Source organism: Sceloporus undulatus, chromosome 2, assembly GCF_019175285.1.
Source record: "Sceloporus undulatus isolate JIND9_A2432 ecotype Alabama chromosome 2, SceUnd_v1.1, whole genome shotgun sequence".
NCBI lineage: Eukaryota > Metazoa > Chordata > Lepidosauria > Squamata > Phrynosomatidae > Sceloporus > Sceloporus undulatus.
Window position 1 is genome coordinate 243,124,377 of NC_056523.1, and position 20,992 is coordinate 243,145,368.

Here is a 20,992-nt window from a genome sequence, read left to right on the forward strand (position 1 = left end):
TATGTAACTGTTCATGGTTGTCTTAATAAGATAATCATAGCATCAGATGGCATCACTGACCGAATATTACAGGCAGGTTCTCGTAAGCAAACTGTGTGTTCAGAAACTGGAAAAAATTCCTCTGACAGAAACTGATTTGCAACCTTTTGCAGCTTACGGCTGGTAATGCATCACCGAGATCAGTAAGCCCTTGGCAGAACTAATGTAGTGCAGACAGGAGATCTTTTTGGATAATGTGCAATTCAGTTGGCTGGCTCTTCCTCTGTAATTCTCTGTATTCCTGTTACTTTCTAAGATGCTCTTCTGCATGCAAAACCCAGTTGGAACAGGTAACTTTTTGCTTTGCAAGCCAGGAGGTGGCACGATTGAGCTACAGGTTTTCTCCATTGAGAGAGCATAACAACTGTCAGAGTCACTTGGTGAGAGATTAAGTACTTACCTGTTATCAAGTAGAAGAGAGGTGACTGCCATTAGGATCACCCCTGGCTGAACCCAGCAGGAAGCAAGCAGAGGTTGAGTGCCATGGGGTGAGTTAGCAGTGCATTGATTCACAGGAAAAAGGTGTGAAGAAAGGAGCTGGGGAAGCTTAGGTGATGCCAGCCAGTCACAGCTCAGAGAATGGTGTGAAGGGGTGGGGGGCTATGAAGGAGAAAGGATGCAAAACTGAGGCTTATCTCTCTCAGAAGACAGATGGGGAAAGATGGCTTAGAGATAGGGATAAAATTGAAGGTAGATAGGGGAAAGATGGTATACAGGTAGGGATAACATTAAAAGAAGATGAAGAAAAATTGCTTAGAGCGGGAAAAGTTGTAATAGAGATTTGCTAGTGAGTCATGAAATAGCTCAGGGCTTAATGTAGAATCTAATATTGTATTAATAAACTGCTTGTTTCTCCCCCACCCCCACACACAACTGCTTCTTGCTGTTGCTGCTAAGTTTTGATAGAGAGTCTGGTTTCACTTAACACAGTGAACCCACTGAACAACACATCCACTGGTCCATATAGGGATCACCTTGAGGCCTAAGTAACTGATCCAGGAAGGGATCTTGAGGGGCAAGGGGGCAAAGTGTGTGACAGGAGCCCAAAGGCTTAGAATTGCGGGACAAGCCTGGAGAGGGGACCCTTCTGCTATAATGTTATATGCTGATGCTTACAGAAGCCAGCCTAAGAGCAATGTGATCTCAGAGTGAAAAACAAAACAATAACATTTTGGATTACAACTCCAAGAATCTCCTAGGCAGCATGCTTTACTGAATTCTTTAAACTGTAGTCCAAAAAAGTAAAATTTCTTGTTTAGCTCAGATTGCATATACTGTATAGCATACAACATTTGTATACTAAATAGCACTTTTGAGTCTTGTACCTATAAGCTTCTCATATAACTAATTGCCATGTTCCCATGTTGCTGCAATCCCCTTGGAGGGAAAGATTCTCCATGTTGATTTTTGCCTAGCAGGGAACATTAGTTCTTTAAACAGGAATGTCAAATTACAGTATGGGATTATTTTTCAGTTTAGAAAGTGACATTGATTGATGAGGTAGGTGTGTTCTCATTTGTGCATGTTTCGGGGGTTTTATATGTTACCATGTGAAATGATGGCAGGATTGGCTGAGTATGTAGGCCACTATTGTATTAGAATTACATAACAATGTTTGAGTGGTAGAAACTAATGAAAAGACTGGGACATTCAGAGTCCCTTAACAGATTATAGCCAGCTACAATGAAGACAGCTCAAGCACTACAACGAATGTGGCTGCATGCTGTGAAAAAGTTGAGGATTATAAAATGGCACGTGAGTTAATTTTTCAGTATTTTAAAAATACACATGTATATTATTTAACTTTCCCACCCTTCATCCATTAAGATTTTGTATTTTAAAAATGACTAACATGACTTTATAGTGATGGAAATATAGTATCATTAGTTTAGTTTAACGTAGTTTGCAGTTAAGGGTCGCTTTGACTTTTATGCTTGTCATATATTTATATATATATATTTATTAAATATGACTGACACATTAATCATCAAATTAGTATTCTAATTAGAATTAATTAAGTGCAAAATTGTGCTTGTGATAAAGTTTGCTCATACAAAAGTTTTTTTCATTTAATATTGTCTTGGTAGAATTTGTTAAATCACTTATGTCTTTACCAGTTTAATGCTGTGTCAGGTCATAATGTGTTCATATTACATTTTTGCATTTCCCCAAAATGATGCATTAATACCTTGTCAGGAATAGATGGTACTTAGTTCATTTCCTAGTGCATTTGCAGTATTGGTTCCTTATTTGCCCTAGGTTTGTTGGCTTTGAATATAGTTGGAATTTTATGCTTGTTATGACAGAGCGTTTAATCTTCTCTCTGGTACAGTCGGAAGTCTTCAGATGGTGACTTATAACATCTGTGGTCTTACCCAGCCCCCCACGCTCATTTGCTCCTTCCATTAATCTGTCAGTATTGGTTAGTATCTCTGCAGTGGCAAACAGCTGTAAATTTTATAATGTTTAAGAGATTATCAGTTAGAGATTTAGAACAGCACAGATGGCTTTTGTGCCTAGTGAACTCCCAAGGTGAACTTTCAGTACTTCGTTGGTTCTGCGTTCGCTGACCTGTAAAATGTGACCTCAGGAGCTGGTTCCTCTTAGTTTGATTGCTGCAGGATGAAAAACTGAAGACAATTTTATTTTTTCTTGGTATAAGTCCAGGAATATTTATATTATCTACCATCTGCTGTGGCACAAGTTACTACGCTAACTTCATAAATAGTGGAATAATTTGTAGCTCTTTCACAAATAAAAATATTTTTGTTTTTGCATTAATTCAAATTCTACAGTAGCTATATGCAAATAGAGTTTCTTGTGCAATAAAGGGGAAGGTGGAGGAAGGGAGATCAAGACCAGTTAGAAGAATGGTGTGAAGATAAAATGAAAAATGATTTAACTGATCTTGTGATCCAACAATGAGATTGATTATTCTTTGCAATTTAGGGCTTCTTGAAAGTAGTAAGTGTACACCTTACCTTATGACACTGAAGAAGCTTTTATAAACATCCCTGTCCATCCAAAGTAGCTCTCCACATTTGTAATCAAAATAGCCTGTAAATACGTAAGTACACTTGGACCTCTGTATCCACAGATTCTGCTGCATCCATGGATTCGACCATCCACGGCTTGAAAATATATATATTTTTTAAAAATCCCAAAAGCGAACCTGATTTTGCTATTTTATATAAGGGACACCGTTTTATGATCCCACTGTATGTAATGAGACTTGAACATCCACTGATTTTGGTATCAATGGGGGATCCTGGTACCAAATCCCAGAAGATACCAAGAGTCCACTGTAAGTGCAGTAAGTGCCACTTAGGCCCTGTGCAGACTGGCCATTAAAGCCAGCCTAGGGGAGGAGTCTACACAGCGCATGCCCCGACTCCATCCCCAGGGCACCATGGCACCACATGCCGTTCCTCTGATACTGCGTCCACACGATGCAGCACCTTCAAGCCATGGCACTGCGGCTATCACACCTTTTCCAGGGCGCAAAAAGGAGCTGCTTTTTGCAGCTCTTTTTTTGCACCCTGGAATTGCTGGATCAGGGCTGTGGCATGTGGTTGCTGTGGCCCCGATCCACCGCACCTGAAGGTGGCTGCACAGTCCCTTAGTTTAGCAACAACAGTAATTAAAAGGAACCCATTTTTGTATCTTGATGGAGTGAAGGAGTATTATGGGTACTCATAGATTTAGTTCTATCATCTGAGGTCCAAATAGCATGGAGTAACTTATCAGCTCTGACTGATTTACTTGCTGTGACTCTACCTGGGCAGAGATAGCCTTGCTATGGTCATTCATACACTGGCAACCCCTCACCCCCATTCCTACACCACTTGGATTATTGAAATGAATTATATATGAGGCTATACTTGAAGACAGTCTGAGAACATCACTTATTGCAGAGAAGGCTACAGTGTGGTGTAGCAGTTTGAATATTGGATTATGACACTGGAGAACAGGGTTTGAATCCCAGCTCTGCTATAAAACCCACTGGGCGACCTTGGGCAAGTCATCCTCTCTCAGCCACAGGGGATGGCAATAGCAAACCCCCTATGAAGAAATCTGCCGAGAAAACCCCAGGGTTGCCTTGGGGTCGCCATAAGTCTGAAATGACTTGAAGGTACACAACAACAACAACAACAACAACATGCAGAATAGGCTGCTAACTGGGACTGGTTGTTTCAACAATTCAACCCACTGCTGTGTCAGTTTGTACTACGTATCCCTCACTTTCTGGTCCTCAGTCATGGTGCTGGTGTTAACCTTTAAAATACTAAATGGCTTGGGATTTGGGCTATATTGTGCTTGCCTGTGTATTAAGTTCAGTAATGGCAATGTTGAAGGAGTCCTCCAAGTGTTGTGGGCCACAGTTGTGTGATGTGTAACTACCAAAGAAAAATTCTTTTTAGGCCTTCATTTTCAGGCATGCTTTTCATCTTTGATTTTGTTTTTGCTTTAACTCTGGCTGTATCTGCACTATCTAGTGTGGCACCACTTTAACTGCCATAGCTCAGTGCTATGGAATTCTGGGAACTGTAGTTTGTTGTGGCACCCAAGCTCTCAGACAGAGAAGGCTAAATCTCTCTCAGTTATCAGTTAAAGTGGCAGTTAAAGTGGTGTCAGCCTGGATTATTTCTGTTGTGCAGTTGCAACCTATTTAAATGTTATTGCTGACTCTGACCATTCTTAGCTTTCTGTTGTTTTAATACATTGATACTGTTTTGGCTATAAAATCTGTACTTTTATTGATTTATTTGTTTTTTAATATTTGTAAACCACAACAAAGAGTATTGCACACTTGGGCAGAATATGAGGATCTGAAATAAACATACATATGATTCCTGTGTTACAACAGCTTTAATGGCTACCAGTACTGTTTCTAGGCACAACCCCCCACTAGTTATCATCTAAAAACCACTTGGGACCAGTTTACCTGAACAGCCATCTTTATCCAGATGTACTTCTCCAATTTTTCATATCTTTGGGAGGGGGCCTTCTTTTTGTCCCACAAAATGTCAAAGGCACAGTTGGTGGGGAACTCCCTTCTGAAGAAAATCTGTCTGTCCTTTTCGTTGGTGTTCCAAGTTAGTAACTATTTTAAAATGTAGATAAGCCTTTGGACTCTCAAGGATTATTTATTTCCGATTTGGTGTGTTTGAAATCTGCTGTTTTACTGTTCAATAGATCTGGGTTTTTTCTGCTCTGGTTTTTAGGCTGCTGTATATTTTGACTTAAGTATTTAATTTTATTTTAGCTGCACCCCTGACACTGTGTCTCTAGAAAGGCAGTATACAAATATAAATGACATAAATAGCCATGGTTATAGAACATTCTCTATCTGGGGGCTTTGCCAGTCCTCAAGTTATCATGTAGGGACTGGCAATTATCCCCCCCTCCCCAGTATGCCAGGGACTTGGTAGTGTTTTTGTTCTCTTTCTTTCGTGGAAACTCGCCATGGACTGGCAAGCCAACTGTTCATAGACTGACATCAGTATCTGGACCTTAACTTGGTATAGCACTGCTCAAACTACAGACATTTTGCTCGGCTACTCTGTTTTGTGTTTCAAGCTTTTGACACTGATTGAAATTTTTTGATTGTTGTCTCACTCCTGACAATATTTCTAGATGGTGGGTTCTTCTCACTACTAATCAAAAGATATTGTGCAGCTCTTCCGACTTTCCCTCTTGACTAATGCTTCTGAACTAAGAGAAAAGGCAGCAGAAATAGCAAGAAAGTACAGAAGAGTTACAACAACATCTGGACCCCAGTAAAATTCTGTAAACAAGACAGAGCTGTAAACAAGACAGAGTGACTGTACAATAAGAGCATTGTCTGGAAGCATCCATTGTGGTGATTGCTGCATCCTTCTTCTTTATTCTAGTTTTTAATCTTATGTTGGATGTTAGTGTCCGTTAGTTTTTTGAGTTTTTGTTTGTTTGTTTGTTGGTTTGTTTTTTGAAGATACTTTGAAGGCCCTCAGGTGGAAACTGCCATAGAAAAACAAAATATACAGATGTTATTTTATTTCTCTATGGCTGTTTCCATCTATTACAGCTTCACCTATGGCTGATTCCACTTATTACCTATCTGTTTAGTACAGGCATCCCCCTCTTTTTAACAGTTAGTTTTTGGACATTCCACTATTTTGACAGATGTAAATTATAGCTACATACCACACTTTGGAGCCCTGGTCTGCTCGTTCAACCACACACTATTCCCCCTTCAATTGACTTAACACCATCTAGTGTTCAGTCTTGCATTTGCAAGCTAAAATTGGCTTTTCAACTGATTCCATGTTTTGACAGTCCTCTGGTTTCTAGCCTGTCAGATAATCAGAGGTTTCCTGTATCTGTTTTCACTCTCAGCTGTTTCCTGAGGATCTCAATGAGAGGTCTTTCCCATCATAACTGTGGAGACAACTCATTAACAAACCTTCCAATTCTGGTTCCCATTCAATTTCATTGGGCTCAGTTGTGGTCCGGGATTAATATTTCCAAAGTCCAGCCATTGCAGAAGGCAGAATATTGGGTTTTTTTTATTCATTCATTCTGGTACTAGTGAAGCTGGTGAACTTGTGACATTAAATGACATCAAGTATGTTATTTGCCCAAATTCCTCTTCTGAATGAATCACCTTACCTTTTTCCACACCCCGGTTATGCTCTGATTCAATAGAGAATTTCCAGTATTGGCTGAGGAAATAATAAAGGATTTGTTCCTGACTTTGGTATAGATTTGGTTTGACTAGCTGATCATTAGGTAATTTACATGCAAGGCATGTTCTCTGAAATCTCTTTGTGTTCTCCAGGAAAATGTATTTGAGTATAAGGCAATTATGGTCTGTGATCTTCTATTACATTTTGCTTTTGATTTTTTATTTACTTCTAGTGATGCAGATTAATAGCAACACTGCAGTTTAAAATGTATGTAAAATCATTCTTGCCATTTTATACAGTTTGAAAAGTCTTTTTTGTGGGGAATGTTAAGATTTATTTTCTTTCTGATGTTCTATTGACTATTGCTTTTCATTGTGTAACAGGCCCCAGGCATGGAAGAGTTCATATGGGAGCAGTACACAGTGACCTTACAAAAAGTGAGTGATTATTTATGGTCCAGTTTTCTAACAGCTTTTTTTACATGTGCCAGTGGATAGTGCATTGGGAAATTCAACATGGCCTCATTCTTAGGGCAATCAATTTTCCATCACAAAACACTTTCAAGCCTCTTAATTGGAGCATTTAAACTGACTGAATGTCCTTCAGACATTTTGCACTTTAACTCTGATTCCTTGCTGCTGGCCATATTATCTGGAATTGATAGGAGTTATAGTCTTAAATACCTACCTGGATGCCACCATGTTGGGGGAAGTTGGCCTAAAGAATGCTCAAAGTTCACTTTTAAATATTGTTACACCCGATAATTTATTAATATGTACAGTAATTATTTATGTAGGCCTATCTAATGTTGCTAAAATTCGAATAGTTACATCAATGTTTTTAGAGTTCTGGTCATGCATAATGATAGAACAGAGGATAGAATTATGTGCACGTGAAACTGGATCTTTTTTTAAATTTGGTAATCAACATTGGCTTTTGGTAATCAACATTGGTGGCACTGGCCTTGGTGTCACCTAGTGCAGAGGGCTGCCAATGGGGATGGTGGTGGCATGCACCCCCCTTCCTCTTCCTTGCTCGCCTGACTCCCCTCCTTGGCCACCTTCCATCCAGCGAGACCTTACAAAGGATGCTGGACAGTGGCAGCAGACCTTGCGGCATACTCTTCCCTCTTGCTGGCTCACTCGCTTGCCTGGACAAGTGAAGTAGCAGGAGGGATGAAAGGGATGCACTCATCCCTCCTCCTTTGTCGGCCTGGTTTCCTTTTTTGGGGAAGAGCCAGACCAGTGGAGCAACCACAGAGGGTGCACTCATCCCTCCTCCTCTGCTGCTGGCCTGACTTCCTCCTTAAGGAGAGGGCCAGGCTGACGGAGCAGCCATGAGGGGCATGCTGGCCCTTGTTCCTCCTCTGCCAGCCTGGCTTTCTCTGTAGGGAGAGAACCAGCCTGGTGGAGCAGCCCTGAAGGGTGCATGCTCACCCTTCCCCTTTTGCTGTTTCTTTTGCCTGCTCCCCCTCTCCAGCCAGCCGCCACCCAATCAGATGCAGAAAGGGCTGCTGGTCTGCAGCATCTGCCTACCCTGGTCTCCATGCTCCCCTCCTGCTGCTTCAGTCACCTTCACCCAGGGCTGCCAGAGGGGCAGCCGGTAAGTGAAGCAGCAGGAGGAGATGGAAGAGACACACACTGCTTCTCCTCCTCTGATGCCTTGGCTTCTTCCTTGTGAAGAGAGCTAGGGCAGTGGAGAAGAAGGGCAGGTGCCAGTGCACAGCATTGGTGCATACATACATTGTAGCAGGAGGACGGCCTGAGTGGGTGTCACTCTTCCTCTGAGGTGTTACCTGGTGTGTACTGCACCCCCGTAGTGATGCCACTAGTAATCAAGGAGCAGAGAGAAATAATTTATGGGAACTAGTGTTCCCTTGGATCCATAAACTCCAGCTTATTTAGTGGTCTTTTTTTAAAAAAAAGATGGAAATTCAATCCTGAGTTAATTGAACTAAATGGAAAAGAAGTAGGTATAAACACTGGGATAGTGGTAGAAAGTACTAAAGCAATTCAGTTTTATTCAGCTGTCAAGAGCACAACATGACAAAATGGGTTGTAAGGTTCAAATAAGGTCTTGGAGCCCATCCACAATATCTGAATGATGTTTTAGGACAATGTGGCAACCTAAAGCCACATTTCTAAAAGCTAGATAGGAGCCTAAACTCCCACTCTGTGGCAAGTGTTCCCATTCCCTCTTGCATATATGGCAAAAGACTTACAAACCTTAATGAGTTCAATTGTATTTGTGTCAAGAAGGGATCCATCTATACTTAAGTGGCATTTCTAAATAAGGCTGCCCAGAGAGCTTGTGTTAACATTAAATAGCTGACAGAGAAATAATGGAGTGCTGAATGGATTGATCGACAAGGGTATTATAAGTACTGTACTAAACAACTGTCCACTAGCAGTTGCACATTGTTCCTGCAAGGAACAGAACAGAACCAACTTAGCTTCATTCCTGGGATTTAACTTCCATTGAAATAAATGGATTTTTTCAAATCAAGGTAGAGCCAGAACAATTTCTCCTCAATATGGTGGAAGGGAAAGATCCAAGAGCTAATCTGAAAAGTCTTTTATATCTAATTTCTGCGGCATGAATGACATATGCTAAACTTTGGAAAACAGAAAATGTACCATCAGTGGAAACATGGAACATTAAAGTCTTAGATACAATGAAGATGGGTAAACTTACTTGCCTTATCAAAGATAAATCAATTAAGAATTGGGAAGAGGACTGGAGACATATATTAAATTACCTTGAAAAAGCTAATTGAAAGATGATACTATAATTAAAATATATATTAGACTGTCTCACTGAGTTACACTCATATTTTCCTATTGTAAATGATTATCAATAAAATAAAGATCAGAACAGTGTGTGTGTGTGTGTGTGTGTGTGTGTGTAAAATGATCGCCCCTCACATCATGTATTAGTCCACTATTCTGTCCTCATTATATAGTTTAATCTCCAATTTTAATTGTATCATAATCAATCCTGTTTTAAAGGGCGGAATTTGAGACATAATATGGAATGTGGATATTTTAATGTGTTGTGAGCTGCTTTGATTGTCTCATCACAGAAAAGCTGGATAAAAATAAAAGTTTTATTTATTTATTTATATTCTTATTTTCTGTTTAGATCTACTTGACTGTAGTTTTATAAAAATGACTACAAACTATGAATGGAATATATGGTCTAAAAGAAATTAGATAAGACTTAGCTATAAAACAGGGATATATTTAATAACGAAGCTGACTATAAGAAGAGGTGGAAGTTTTGTATATTTATTTAATTGCAGAGGTGAATATATTGTATTAGGCTGTTTATCGACATCAGTGACATTAATATGAAACGGATAGGGAAGTGGGATTATGGGTTTTGGGAATATGAAATAATATTTGTATAACAGTATTACTTACTATTGAAACCACACTGTGTTATTATATTTATAAAATAAAAAGTATTAAAAAAGTAAATGGATTTTTGAGAAGCTATCTGTAAATTTGTGCTTTTACCAACTGACAGAAATGCATCACATCTGTGCTCAGTTGACATATTGTAATCAGCAATTACCATACCCCATGCAGAGATCTTCCAGCATATATTTATGCTTTTATTATCAATATTTGTATGCCATCTTTCAGGACAAAAGTTTTCCCCAGGCAGCTTGCATGAAGAGTTAAAATGTACAATATGATTAAGATTGACTTGTTTTAGTTTTGTAAACTTAAACGTCTGTCTAAAAGCATCTACAGTCCAGCACACAGAATACATTTTGCTCCTGTTGATATCACTGTGAAGATTATCCAACAAGGTCAAATGTTCATCAAAAATTTAAAGCTAATAGGAGTGAAAGGTACAGATTTTTTAATAAGCTTTCTCCACAAAACAGAAACAAGGTGAAGGTAGTAACCTGGAATAATTGGGGGGGGGGACCCTCCTGATTGAGTGATAAATAAATGAAAAATTGGGTGAGATCTAACTTCTACTTCATTATTTAAATACAAGCAGATGAAAAAAATAAAAATAAAAATAAAATATGTATATAACAAAACTCTGAGATGCTATCACCCAGCATTTAAGTGGTCAAATTTTGTTGAAGTTTTTGGCATGTTCAGAATGTTGTGGGTTTTTTTTTACAACTCTGCATTATCAGTTCAGTTTGTATGATACTCTTACAAATGATGCATGTATCAGAATATACTCCAATTTAAATCTACTATATTATATATGTTATATATAATATATATGTTATATATAATATAAAACAGTGCTTTCAAGTGTTCATAGAAGTTCACTGCTTTCTTGTTGGAATCTTTCCACATTATGGTAGAAGTTATTATATTCCCTCCTGTTGCACATGAGGATGGGGAATTGGATCTGAGAGTTAAGTTCGCATAAAGTTCATGTTAGTTCATGGAGGAGGTCAGATCTGAATTATGGACTTCCTGATGCATAGGTACTGATTTATAAGTGATGAATTAAGTCTATCTTTGTTGTTGTGTTGCTGTAACTACCCCTTCTATCTACAGTTCCATCCAGTCCAGATTCCTGTGGTGTATTCATGTGTCCACTTTAGAAACAATTTTAATTTGTGCTACAGTCCTTGGCTCTGTAAGAAGGGAAGATTGTATATTTCAGTTCATAAAGGATTGTTCATGACATACCTAAACTATGTCTGGGGCACCATGCTGTTGTTGGCACTTTTCTTGGGATTACACATTTGTGGCAAGAGAAGACAGACAAAGACTGCAAGGAGCCTATTTCCACCTAATGCCTTCATAGCCAATGTGCCTGCAGTCTTTTTCCTCCTGTCCCCACAGGCTGGCCCCCACTGGTGTAGCTGCATGCCAGTAGTTATACTGGCATAGTGCACTAACAGGATTTTACCCTATGAGCCTTAGTTTTATACCAGTTTTAGATTTGGTTGTTTGTTTTCTAAAGATCTGTTTGCTTGTTCAATAAACTTCCTTTTTCCTGGGACGGGGCCCAAAATAAAATAAGTGGTGCTTTCCCTCCCTTTTTCTTTAGGACTCCAAGCGAGGATTTGGGATTGCAGTTTCTGGTGGCAGAGATAACCCCCATTTTGAAAATGGCGAAACATCCATAGTTGTCTCAGATGTCCTTGCAGGTGGCCCAGCAGATGGATTGCTTCAGTAAGTGACACATGCACTCTCACACTTTTTCTGTCTCTCTCTTCCCGTTTTGCAAACAAATACATTTGGCCTTTTTTGCAAAAGACGAAGTGGATTTGCCATTTCAAAAACAATGTCTGTAGAAAGCAGATATGTTTATGTGAAGGCATACATTGAAGCAAGCTAGTGTCACTATTTGCTCCTGCCACCCTTGCACATAGTCCATATCTTCTTATTAGCCACTGACTTAGTGGTTAGATCATTTGACTTTGGCTGCATCTCTACTATAGAAACAATGCAGTTTGACACCACATTAACTGCCATGGCTCCATCCTATAGGATCAGAGAATTTGTAATTTGTTGTGGCACCAGAGCTCTCTGACAGAAAAGGCTAAAAATGTCACAAAACTACAGATTCCATAATTTTGTAGCACTGAGCCATGGCAATTAAAGCGGTATCAAACTGCATTATTTTTGCAGCGCAGATGCAGCCTTTGACTGAACTCTATCTCTAGTAATTGGTTTAATCTGAACAAAAGATATGGTGGTCTCTTGGATGACACAGGAGAATTCTGTGCAGCTGCTGCATATCAGGGATTCAGTGCACAATGGCTGCAGTGATTGGAGTGCTACTGAATCCCTGATATGCAGCAGTTGCACAGAATTCTCCTGTGTCATCCAATGGCTGCAGTGATAGTTTTCCTTGGTGAGGTTGAACTGCTGATAATACCCTTCTACATCCCTTACTGTAAGAGTAGGACTATGAGCCAGTTTTTCTTTGCCCATTGTGCATGGATCAGAAGTCATCAGAGGCACGGTTGTGTCCCCAAGTCAGCGGTGTGACTGTATTCCCCTGGTGACACTGGATGGATTCCTGCTAGTCACTTTTGTGCCCATTAGTGTGGCTTATGTGAACATATGTGGCTTTTTGGGTGGTATACAGAGGACTGCACTCTAGCCCTTTGTCCATACCCTCTCCTGACTGGCAGCTGTAAAGCTCAGTGTGGCTGCTACTTACTGATGGACAGGGGAGGGAGAAGGGAGACAGTTTAGAAGATGAAAATGTGGCTGCTCTGGTCTCTCAGAGGAAGGAAATAATCGATCTATGAGCCTCCATTTCATCTCCCCTCCAAGCTTAGTTCCAGATGCTTCTTCATCATCTGAATTATTTTTCCTCCCCTCTCCTCTCCTTCTGCAGTGGTCAGCAATAGGAGCCCCTCTTGGTTCGGTAGCTCCAGGGAGAGGGAGGACATGAAACTGCATGGATGGAGTGTTGCACTCTTTCTGTTTTGATATCAGAGCTCAGTCACTGGCCTGCTAGTTAAAGCAGTGGCTAGCATTTTTCTAGCTGGTGGTTTGTCCGGTAAGCTGGCTTTATTTCCCATCCCCATGTGGGAAAGTCTAATTTGGCTGAGGTCAGGACTCAGTTTGTAAGTGCAGTTTACTCCCTTGCCTTCTCACTGTGAGGAAGTTGAAGGGAAGCAAAGATGAGCTTCTGTGGGTCCTGGGAGTTAGTGTGGAAGTTTTTATATCTCCTGCCATGTTGTTGTTAGAATTTTTATAAGGGTCAAGGGTCACCTGCTCAAAACAAAGGGTCAAGGGTCACCTGCTCAAAACAAAATCAGTTATTAAGTATGTGAAAGATATTGTTGTTGCAGTATTTTGTGCTACTTATGATAATACAGTATAAAAGGGTAAAAACAAACAAACAAATCCACAATGATTTTTCCCCCCCAAAAGAGATTTTTCTCCATAATGTCACCAAAAACCATATGAGGAATGTGGAAGTCATTTTTACCAGGTTTGGAAACTTCCAGGGATCAAAGAAAATGTTTACAATTTTTTCCAAACAACTTTTCTTTTGCTCCTAATTGTCTTCTTCAGGGTATGTGACGCATTTTCACCATGTTCACCATGGGCCAATTTAAGCCGAAGAGAGTCATTTTTAGAAACAGAAAGTGAACTGGAACTGGCTTTTGGTCAGTTCTTGTTAGAAAAAAATGTCTCTCTTAGATGAAGGCCCAAAAACATGGCCCTCTTATTCCCCTGAGGAAATTTGGAACCAAAAAAGTTGATTTCTTTTGCAGGGTTGAGTGTGGCAGGTGGTCCAGCCTTCCAAGGTCACCTGGGGGGCTAATGCAGCCCCCTAGCTCTCCACAGTTGCCCACTCCAGTCTTTGTGAATAGGTTAAGGAAGGAGTTATGATGAATGTATGTGCAGTACACTGAAGAGATAAAACCTTAGATTTTCCATTGATGTTGAACAGTAATAAGTATTATACTATGAAATGTTGTGCAGTCATGCTGGCTGCATGACCACCGGAGTCATCTGTGGACAATGCTGCCTGTGTGGCTTAGTAACGGAGATGAGCACTGCCCCCTACAGTCAGTTATGACTAAACATTCATGTCAAGGGGAAACCTTTCCTTTACTGTTAATGAAACTAAAGTTTGCCACAGAAATAAAAGGAATGTTTTGTGTGAAAAATCAAAATAAACCAATAATAAGCTCAGCTCTGTTGCAGTGTGGGTGCTGTGCCTGAACACAGACGGGTCCCTACTGGGCATGAGTAGGCAACATGGTGCCTTCCAGATGCTTCGGACTAGAAGTCGCATCAGTCCTGTTTAACAAGTCAGGGATGGTGGGAGCACTAATCCCATATTGCTGGATGGAATCAGGTTGCTTACTTTGCTAGAGGACATAACAGAACCCTGCCTTCTCCCTCTGTTTCAGCCTCTGTGTATACCAGGCTGTGTATAACAGGAGTGGAAGATCCATGTCGTATTTTCCCCTAATACTTCCTTAACACTGGCATTGAACAGAGGCCCAACATTTTAACCAGGGTGAAATTAATATACATGAAAGTGTATGTTTTCTTTTCAAACTGACCATATTCTTCTGTTTGCAGAGAGAATGACAGAGTGGTGATGGTTAACGGTACACCTATGGAAAATGTGTCCCATTCTTTTGCTGTGCAACAGTTAAGGAAAAGTGGGAAAGTGGCTGTCATTGTAAGTTAATTATTATTTGGGTCAGAGAGGTCACTGGAAGCCTTAGCCAAAGTTAGGGTTGGGTGGGAGAGAATGTAAGTGTGCTGTTACAGAGAAATGTGGAGATTTGGTGCAGCAAGCAAATACTCAGTAGTTCAGCACTTGGATCCAGAGCTCTGTTCAATACTGTACAGAGGATGTGTGCTTTTTCTATTCATTATTGATTCCCCCTCCCCCCTCACATCTAATCCTGGAGCCTTATGATCTAAAATTATATATTTTAACTAGAAATAGCACAGGACAGAACTGGGGAGCATGTGCTACACCTCTTCCCAATTTTCATTGGATGGTAACCCACAAGATCCCAGACTATCAAGTGGATGAAGTTGCAGTCCAACAATAATGCTACCATAGTCCATGAAATGCTAGAATTCCTGGAGAATCCTGGCTTTTGTTGTGCTGTGCTAGTACACCCATGGTTTAATATATATGGTAATATGGTATACATGCATACACATAAGTAATTGTTTCCAAATCTTTCTCTCCTCCCCTCTCTGTATATATTGTGTTCGTGTGTGTGTGTGTGTGTGTGTGTGAGAGAGAGAGAGAGAGAGAGAGAGAGAGAGAGAGAGAGAATGTTTAAAATTCTAATGTTTGCTTGGGGATATTGCAGTGTATATGAGTTTAGCAAAATTTACTGCCTGTCACTAAGGCAATGAAAAATTAAAATAATCTGCAACCAAAAAGGCTAATATCTCAGAAGTATAAAAATCTGTTCATATGAAAACAAAGCATTGGTAGGGTCAGCAAATATAATACTTACAAAGGAAAGAGGTAGAGGGAGGGAAGCCCCTTCACCTCTTCCTTAGAAATGATAGTGCTATAGAGGAAGCACTTGCCTGGGTAGCTAGTTCTGTGTTTGAGCTTATTTGGAGAGCAGAGACCTGCTGCTGGCATTTTAGCACTGCATGCGTATAGGGCAGCTACAAGGAACACCCACATGGCTGAGTCCTCTGCAGCATTGCACCTAAATTTAGCTTTGTGGTGATGGATTTTTAAAGATGAAGATAAAATTATAATTGCAAAATTTTTCTTACATCCTGCAAATAGGTGGTGAAGAGACCATGTAAAGTTCAAGTTCCAGCCGTACCAAGAAGCCCCTCTCTTGATTATGATTATAGAGCCTTTGATGTCATGGATGATCGTGCAGAGCTGGATGGTAGAAGTGCAAGGAGTGGCTATAGTGAAAGGAGCTGGCGGAATGGAAATGGAGGCCGCAGCCAGAGCTGGGGGGATAGCCTTGACAGGGGATACAGAGTTGGTCCAGATAGGGGACGCAACTACAGCAGAGAGCGCAGCTATAGTCGGGATCGAAGTCGGGGACGGAGCATGGATAGAGAGAGAACTTTGGACCGGGAATACCAAAGACCCCGAAGCAGAGGCAGAAGTGTTGACCGAGATGATGTGTATGACCATGGTTATGGTGGTGGTAGGAGCCTACCAAGAGATTATGACTGGCGATCTCGTCCTGACCCTCCATATGAGAAGGAAGCAAAGAGTGGTAGCAGAGACAGGCTTAATTCCCGCAGTTCTTCACCTGAATTGCAGCGCCACTATGAGTATGGACCACTGCAGGAATCAAATGGGCCAGTTAATGTTCTCCTCACCAAAAACAGATCAAATGAAGGCAAGTGTGCTGGATAGGTTGACATGAATGTTTCCATTTGCTTATTATTTCCTGTCCTTATCAGCATCACACAGCTGTGCCCTGCCTCATGTTCAAACCATTCCCACATGCAGTTGTTTACATGGAGAAACAGAAACAGCTGTAGGAGCTGAATATGTTTAGTTTAGAAAAGAGATGATTTAGTAACGTGAAAGCCATCTTCAAATAGTTGAAGAGCTGGCACATAGATGATAAGCAGGTTTATTTTATCTTGTTTCAAACCACTAGAGCCAATTATAAAAAGGGAGAATTCACTAATTATTAGGAAGGACTTCTTGGTGGTACAAGCTGTTTGACAGAGAGACAGTCTGAAAATTATGATGAATGCTTTTAAGCAGAGGCATGATGGACACCAGTGAGAGAGGTCATATTATTATTATTATTATTATTATTATTATTATTATTATTTAGCATTGTCAGGATATTGAACTGGATGAGCTTTGAGTACTTTCCATCTGGTCTGTCAGGTTCTCTCAGTCTGGAGACAGAATAACAAAATAACATGTAGTCTGGAGACAATGCAGCATTAGAAGCTCACAAGGTATCATGTACTAGATTAGGCTCACATAACCTGTAGCCCAGCAAGCCAAACATAACATGACACGCATGTATGGTGAGTTTCCAGGTGCATGACAACACACTGTTTTTTAATTCCCAGGCAGGTAGCCAAGTTTGATTGAAGGAGTATGTTTTTACTTTGTGGGTCAGTACGTTTATGGTCAATATTAGGTTGTCAGTCACTTGGGAGGAATAGAGGATTGCAAGCAAAAACAAAATTACATTGATGTTCTATACCAATTTTCCATTTTCAGAATACGGTCTCCGTCTTGGAAGTCAGATTTTCATCAAAGAAATGACCAGTACTGGATTGGCAACAAAAGATGGCAATTTGCATGAAGGGGACATCATTCTCAAAGTATGTTCTTGCATGATAGGCCCTTAATTTCTTCCAATGGTGGAAAAATGTAGATTCCAAATGGAAACTTTTGACACTGACAAACCATTTTGAAGCTATTTACAAGTAAATATGTTTACCTTACACATTCAGATCAATGGTACAGTGACAGAAAATTTGTCATTATCTGATGCCAGAAAACTGATCGAAAAATCAAGAGGAAAACTCCAGTTGGTTGTCATGAGGGACAGAAAACAAACCCTGATTAACATTCCTTCCATGCATGACAGCGAGTCAGAAATAGAAGGTGAGAGGTTAAAGCAGAAGGTATTCAGTTTTCTATATAGTTTTGTCAAAGGAGCAATGAACTGTCTGTCTTTACAATGGAGTGGGAAAATATACATTTAGATAAGTAGAAAACAAAACTTGCAAAGTGTGAAATTCATGTGCTTTGTGGCAGAGATTTCCAGAATCTTTAGAGGTCCTGAGCCAAAGCCAGTATGAGCCAAATATCAGCTATAGAATGTGCTTTTTATACCAGGTTTGTTCTTTCCCATTTAATTGATTTACCTATACTGATGTTTCCATAACTTGTAGGCTGCATGGAAAGCAGATCACCTCTGAGCATATACCGCCTGCCCATTAAACACTACTTCGTCCATGCCAATTTTCCTGTGCTACTATATTTGAAGTGATTTTAAAAAATGCCTATTCATGGTTCAAGCAGCCATTAAGCAACATCACACATGACATTCCAAGTTTCATAAACTTTATAAATGAAAAGCTGGTCTTTCTACTCTTATCTTGAAACTGGAAATGAATCTTTGGAAATGAGAAAAGAATACAAATGGGTCTTTGCACTCCTACCTTGGCTTTTCCCTCCACTATTTGAGCTGTCTTTGGTGCCTCCTCCCATTTCTACCCTGCTATCTTTTCACCTTTGTATATGTGTTGAAACTGTCCCCATCCATATGTGTGTGTGTGTGTGTGTATGTTTCAGCAAGGTGTATTGGTTTGAGCATTGGACTACAACTCTGAAGACGAGAGTTCAGATCCCTGCTTGACCATGACAACAAATATTTCAAAGAAGCCATCGTCACAAAGAGGGATATTTCTTGTATCAGCATCTTCTGGCCCACCCAGAAGTAATGTGTTTTTATGGCTGGGCTGTTATTTTTTTGGTTGTGTAATACCATATTTCTCGCAGAACAAATTGATCTGAATGGATTGTGTTGAGTGGTGCCCTTCCCAGAGCTTGGAAAGGTGGCAGTTTTTTGGACTACAACTCTTTTGAGAATCACCAGCCAGCATGACCACTGGATTTGGGTGTTGTAATCCAAACAAAGTAACTCTTCCAAGCTCTTATCCTTACAGGAAAAGCAGAGATCTCTGCCCTAACTGTGGTCACATGCCTCATTTGCATGTCATTTTGCAAGCCAAGCAATGGCAGGTATTCTTTCTGTTTCTGATGGGAAACAAACCCCAATATCAGCTTTATGTAATCTCAGATAGCATTCTTGTTTTTGTCAAAGCTGTCATGATTAAAGGATGGAGGGGAACATAACTGAATCCAGTTGCTAGTCCCAGCGGCAGTGGACCCATTAAATCAATTCCTGTGTTATAAGTAAACACTTACATAAATCCCATTGATTCAAAACATCTACTCTAGTTGGGATGAACAATTAGTTTTAGGCCTTATTGTGCAAATAGATGTCAGCATACATTAAAATGGTTTGCCGGCCTGAACCTTATGCAATGTTCTTTCAACAGATATTTCAGAAATAGAATCAAACCGGTCTTGCTCTCCTCAGGATGACAGAAGGCTGCATCATTCTGATTTGGATTCCCATTCTTCCAATGAAAGACTAAAGGAAAAGCCAAGGTAGGATGTATGTTCATTTTACAATTAACTGTGTTTTTAACCTTTTAGCTTTAACTGAACTTCACAGATTTTCTTTCAGTACAAAAGAAGACACATCCAATAGACTGTCCAAAATGGGAGCCATGCCTACCCCTTTCAGGTCAACTGGTGATGTCACGGCTACTCTGATTCCAGAGGCAAAGAGTGAACTGAAGTATCAAGATGATCCTCCAGGTCAGTAGTTGCTTTCCTCTGACAGACCCTCAGTTTCAGTAAGAAGAACAATTCTCCTTCTGTTCATATAATTATCAATTTGATCCTTGATTAATAGGATGAGTTTCAAAAAGTGCTTTTCATCACTAAAGCTTCAGACCACCATACTAATTATCTTAATCTGCGCATTAAGAATCATCCCCTTAAGCTACTGTCCTTGATTGGAGACAGAGCTTTCACTGTCAAAGCAAGTCATTTACTTTGACTTGGCAAATGCATGCCAAATTATCTTTCAAGTTATCATTTTAAGAGATGATGATCTTTGATCATTTTTAGGTTTTCAAAATGAAAATAAATCAAAAGATTGGAGGCAGCCAAAGAATAGTGATGGATTTTTACACAATGGCGTTTGAGGGATTAGAGGAAAAAAACTAGAGCAAAATGATTTTATTAAATACTGTAAAAGTAATAAAGAAGAATCTTTCACCCTCTTATTAGGAAAAAATAATTGTGGTAAGATATATCAGACATTTAAGACACAATGCATTCTATTACAATGGTCAGATTTATCAAATGGCCTTTGAGATCTGATTAATGTCCAGATAATTGAGTGGAAGCATAGTATCTAGGCTCTAATCTTATACCTTTATAAACTTAGTGTTAAGACACTGAAATATTTTTGTTGTTTCTGAAATAGACTGACATGACTATTGCTCTGGAAATGGCCACAAATGGAAAAGGAATCCTACCTTAGGGATGACATGTTTGGATAACAAAATTATAGCTTTCCTAAGTCAAGCACTTTTGAGTAGTGAATACTGTAGTGATGACTGCATAGAAAATGCAGTTTTAAGCATATTTACTCTCTAAAATAAAAGGGAAATATTTTTAAGTAAAAAGGTTTAGGCTTAGGGTGTAATAGTGCCAACCTGGACTACCCTTTGGGTGTAGGTGGTCTTATCCTAATGCTATTTCTTGTCTCTACTGTCTTTTATGTTGTTTAAAAATAAAACAGAAGCTATTGATATGATTTTATGTGTATGTTTTTAATACATACAGTTATTCAACCAAAAGCAGCCCCAAGAACATTCCTTCAGCCGAGTCCTGAAGATCTAGCAATATATGGGTATGGGTTTTTAACTTACCTTCACCTGTTAACTTACACACTTTTTAAAAACTGCACTGTTCTAAGTAATAATCAACAGAAAGCTTTTACTAAATACATAATTTAAAACCAAATTTGTTGAAATGCTTTCCTCAAAATACTGTATCCATCGAGGCATAGGGAAGATGTAACACTACACAGTACAATTTGCAAATGCCAGTTATCATGATTATGAGAAAATTGTAGTTTGTTACTAAACACAGTTAATGAAAATGCTGGTGTAAACAAACTAATTAGCTGTAATAAGGAAGAAGGTTTACACACATAAGGTTGAGGAGCAAAGCATTCAGGACTTTGG

General features: G+C 39.7%; 1 protein-coding gene across 7 annotated transcripts in view; it reads left to right on the forward strand.

Annotated features, from left to right (window-relative positions):
• The window catches only part of TJP2 (tight junction protein 2), a 103,970-nt gene that overhangs the window by 60,987 nt on the left and 21,991 nt on the right, over positions 1 to 20,992 (forward strand). For 5 of the 7 annotated variants that reach the window (XM_042447247.1, XM_042447246.1, XM_042447248.1 and 2 more), the window contains 9 exons: positions 7,091 to 7,144; positions 11,742 to 11,866; positions 14,753 to 14,855; positions 15,945 to 16,521; positions 17,373 to 17,476; positions 17,609 to 17,762; positions 19,226 to 19,337; positions 19,417 to 19,550; positions 20,589 to 20,655. In XM_042447247.1, coding sequence (XP_042303181.1) covers positions 7,100 to 7,144; positions 11,742 to 11,866; positions 14,753 to 14,855; positions 15,945 to 16,521; positions 17,373 to 17,476; positions 17,609 to 17,762; positions 19,226 to 19,337; positions 19,417 to 19,550; positions 20,589 to 20,655 — 1,421 coding nt within the window. In that variant the 5' untranslated portion in view covers positions 7,091 to 7,099. Of the gene's footprint in view, positions 1 to 1,731; positions 1,795 to 7,090; positions 7,145 to 11,741; positions 11,867 to 14,752; positions 14,856 to 15,944; positions 16,522 to 17,372; positions 17,477 to 17,608; positions 17,763 to 19,225; positions 19,338 to 19,416; positions 19,551 to 20,588; positions 20,656 to 20,992 lie in introns of those variants that run through there. The other 2 variants (XM_042447245.1, XM_042447243.1) reach the window with 2 other exon arrangements.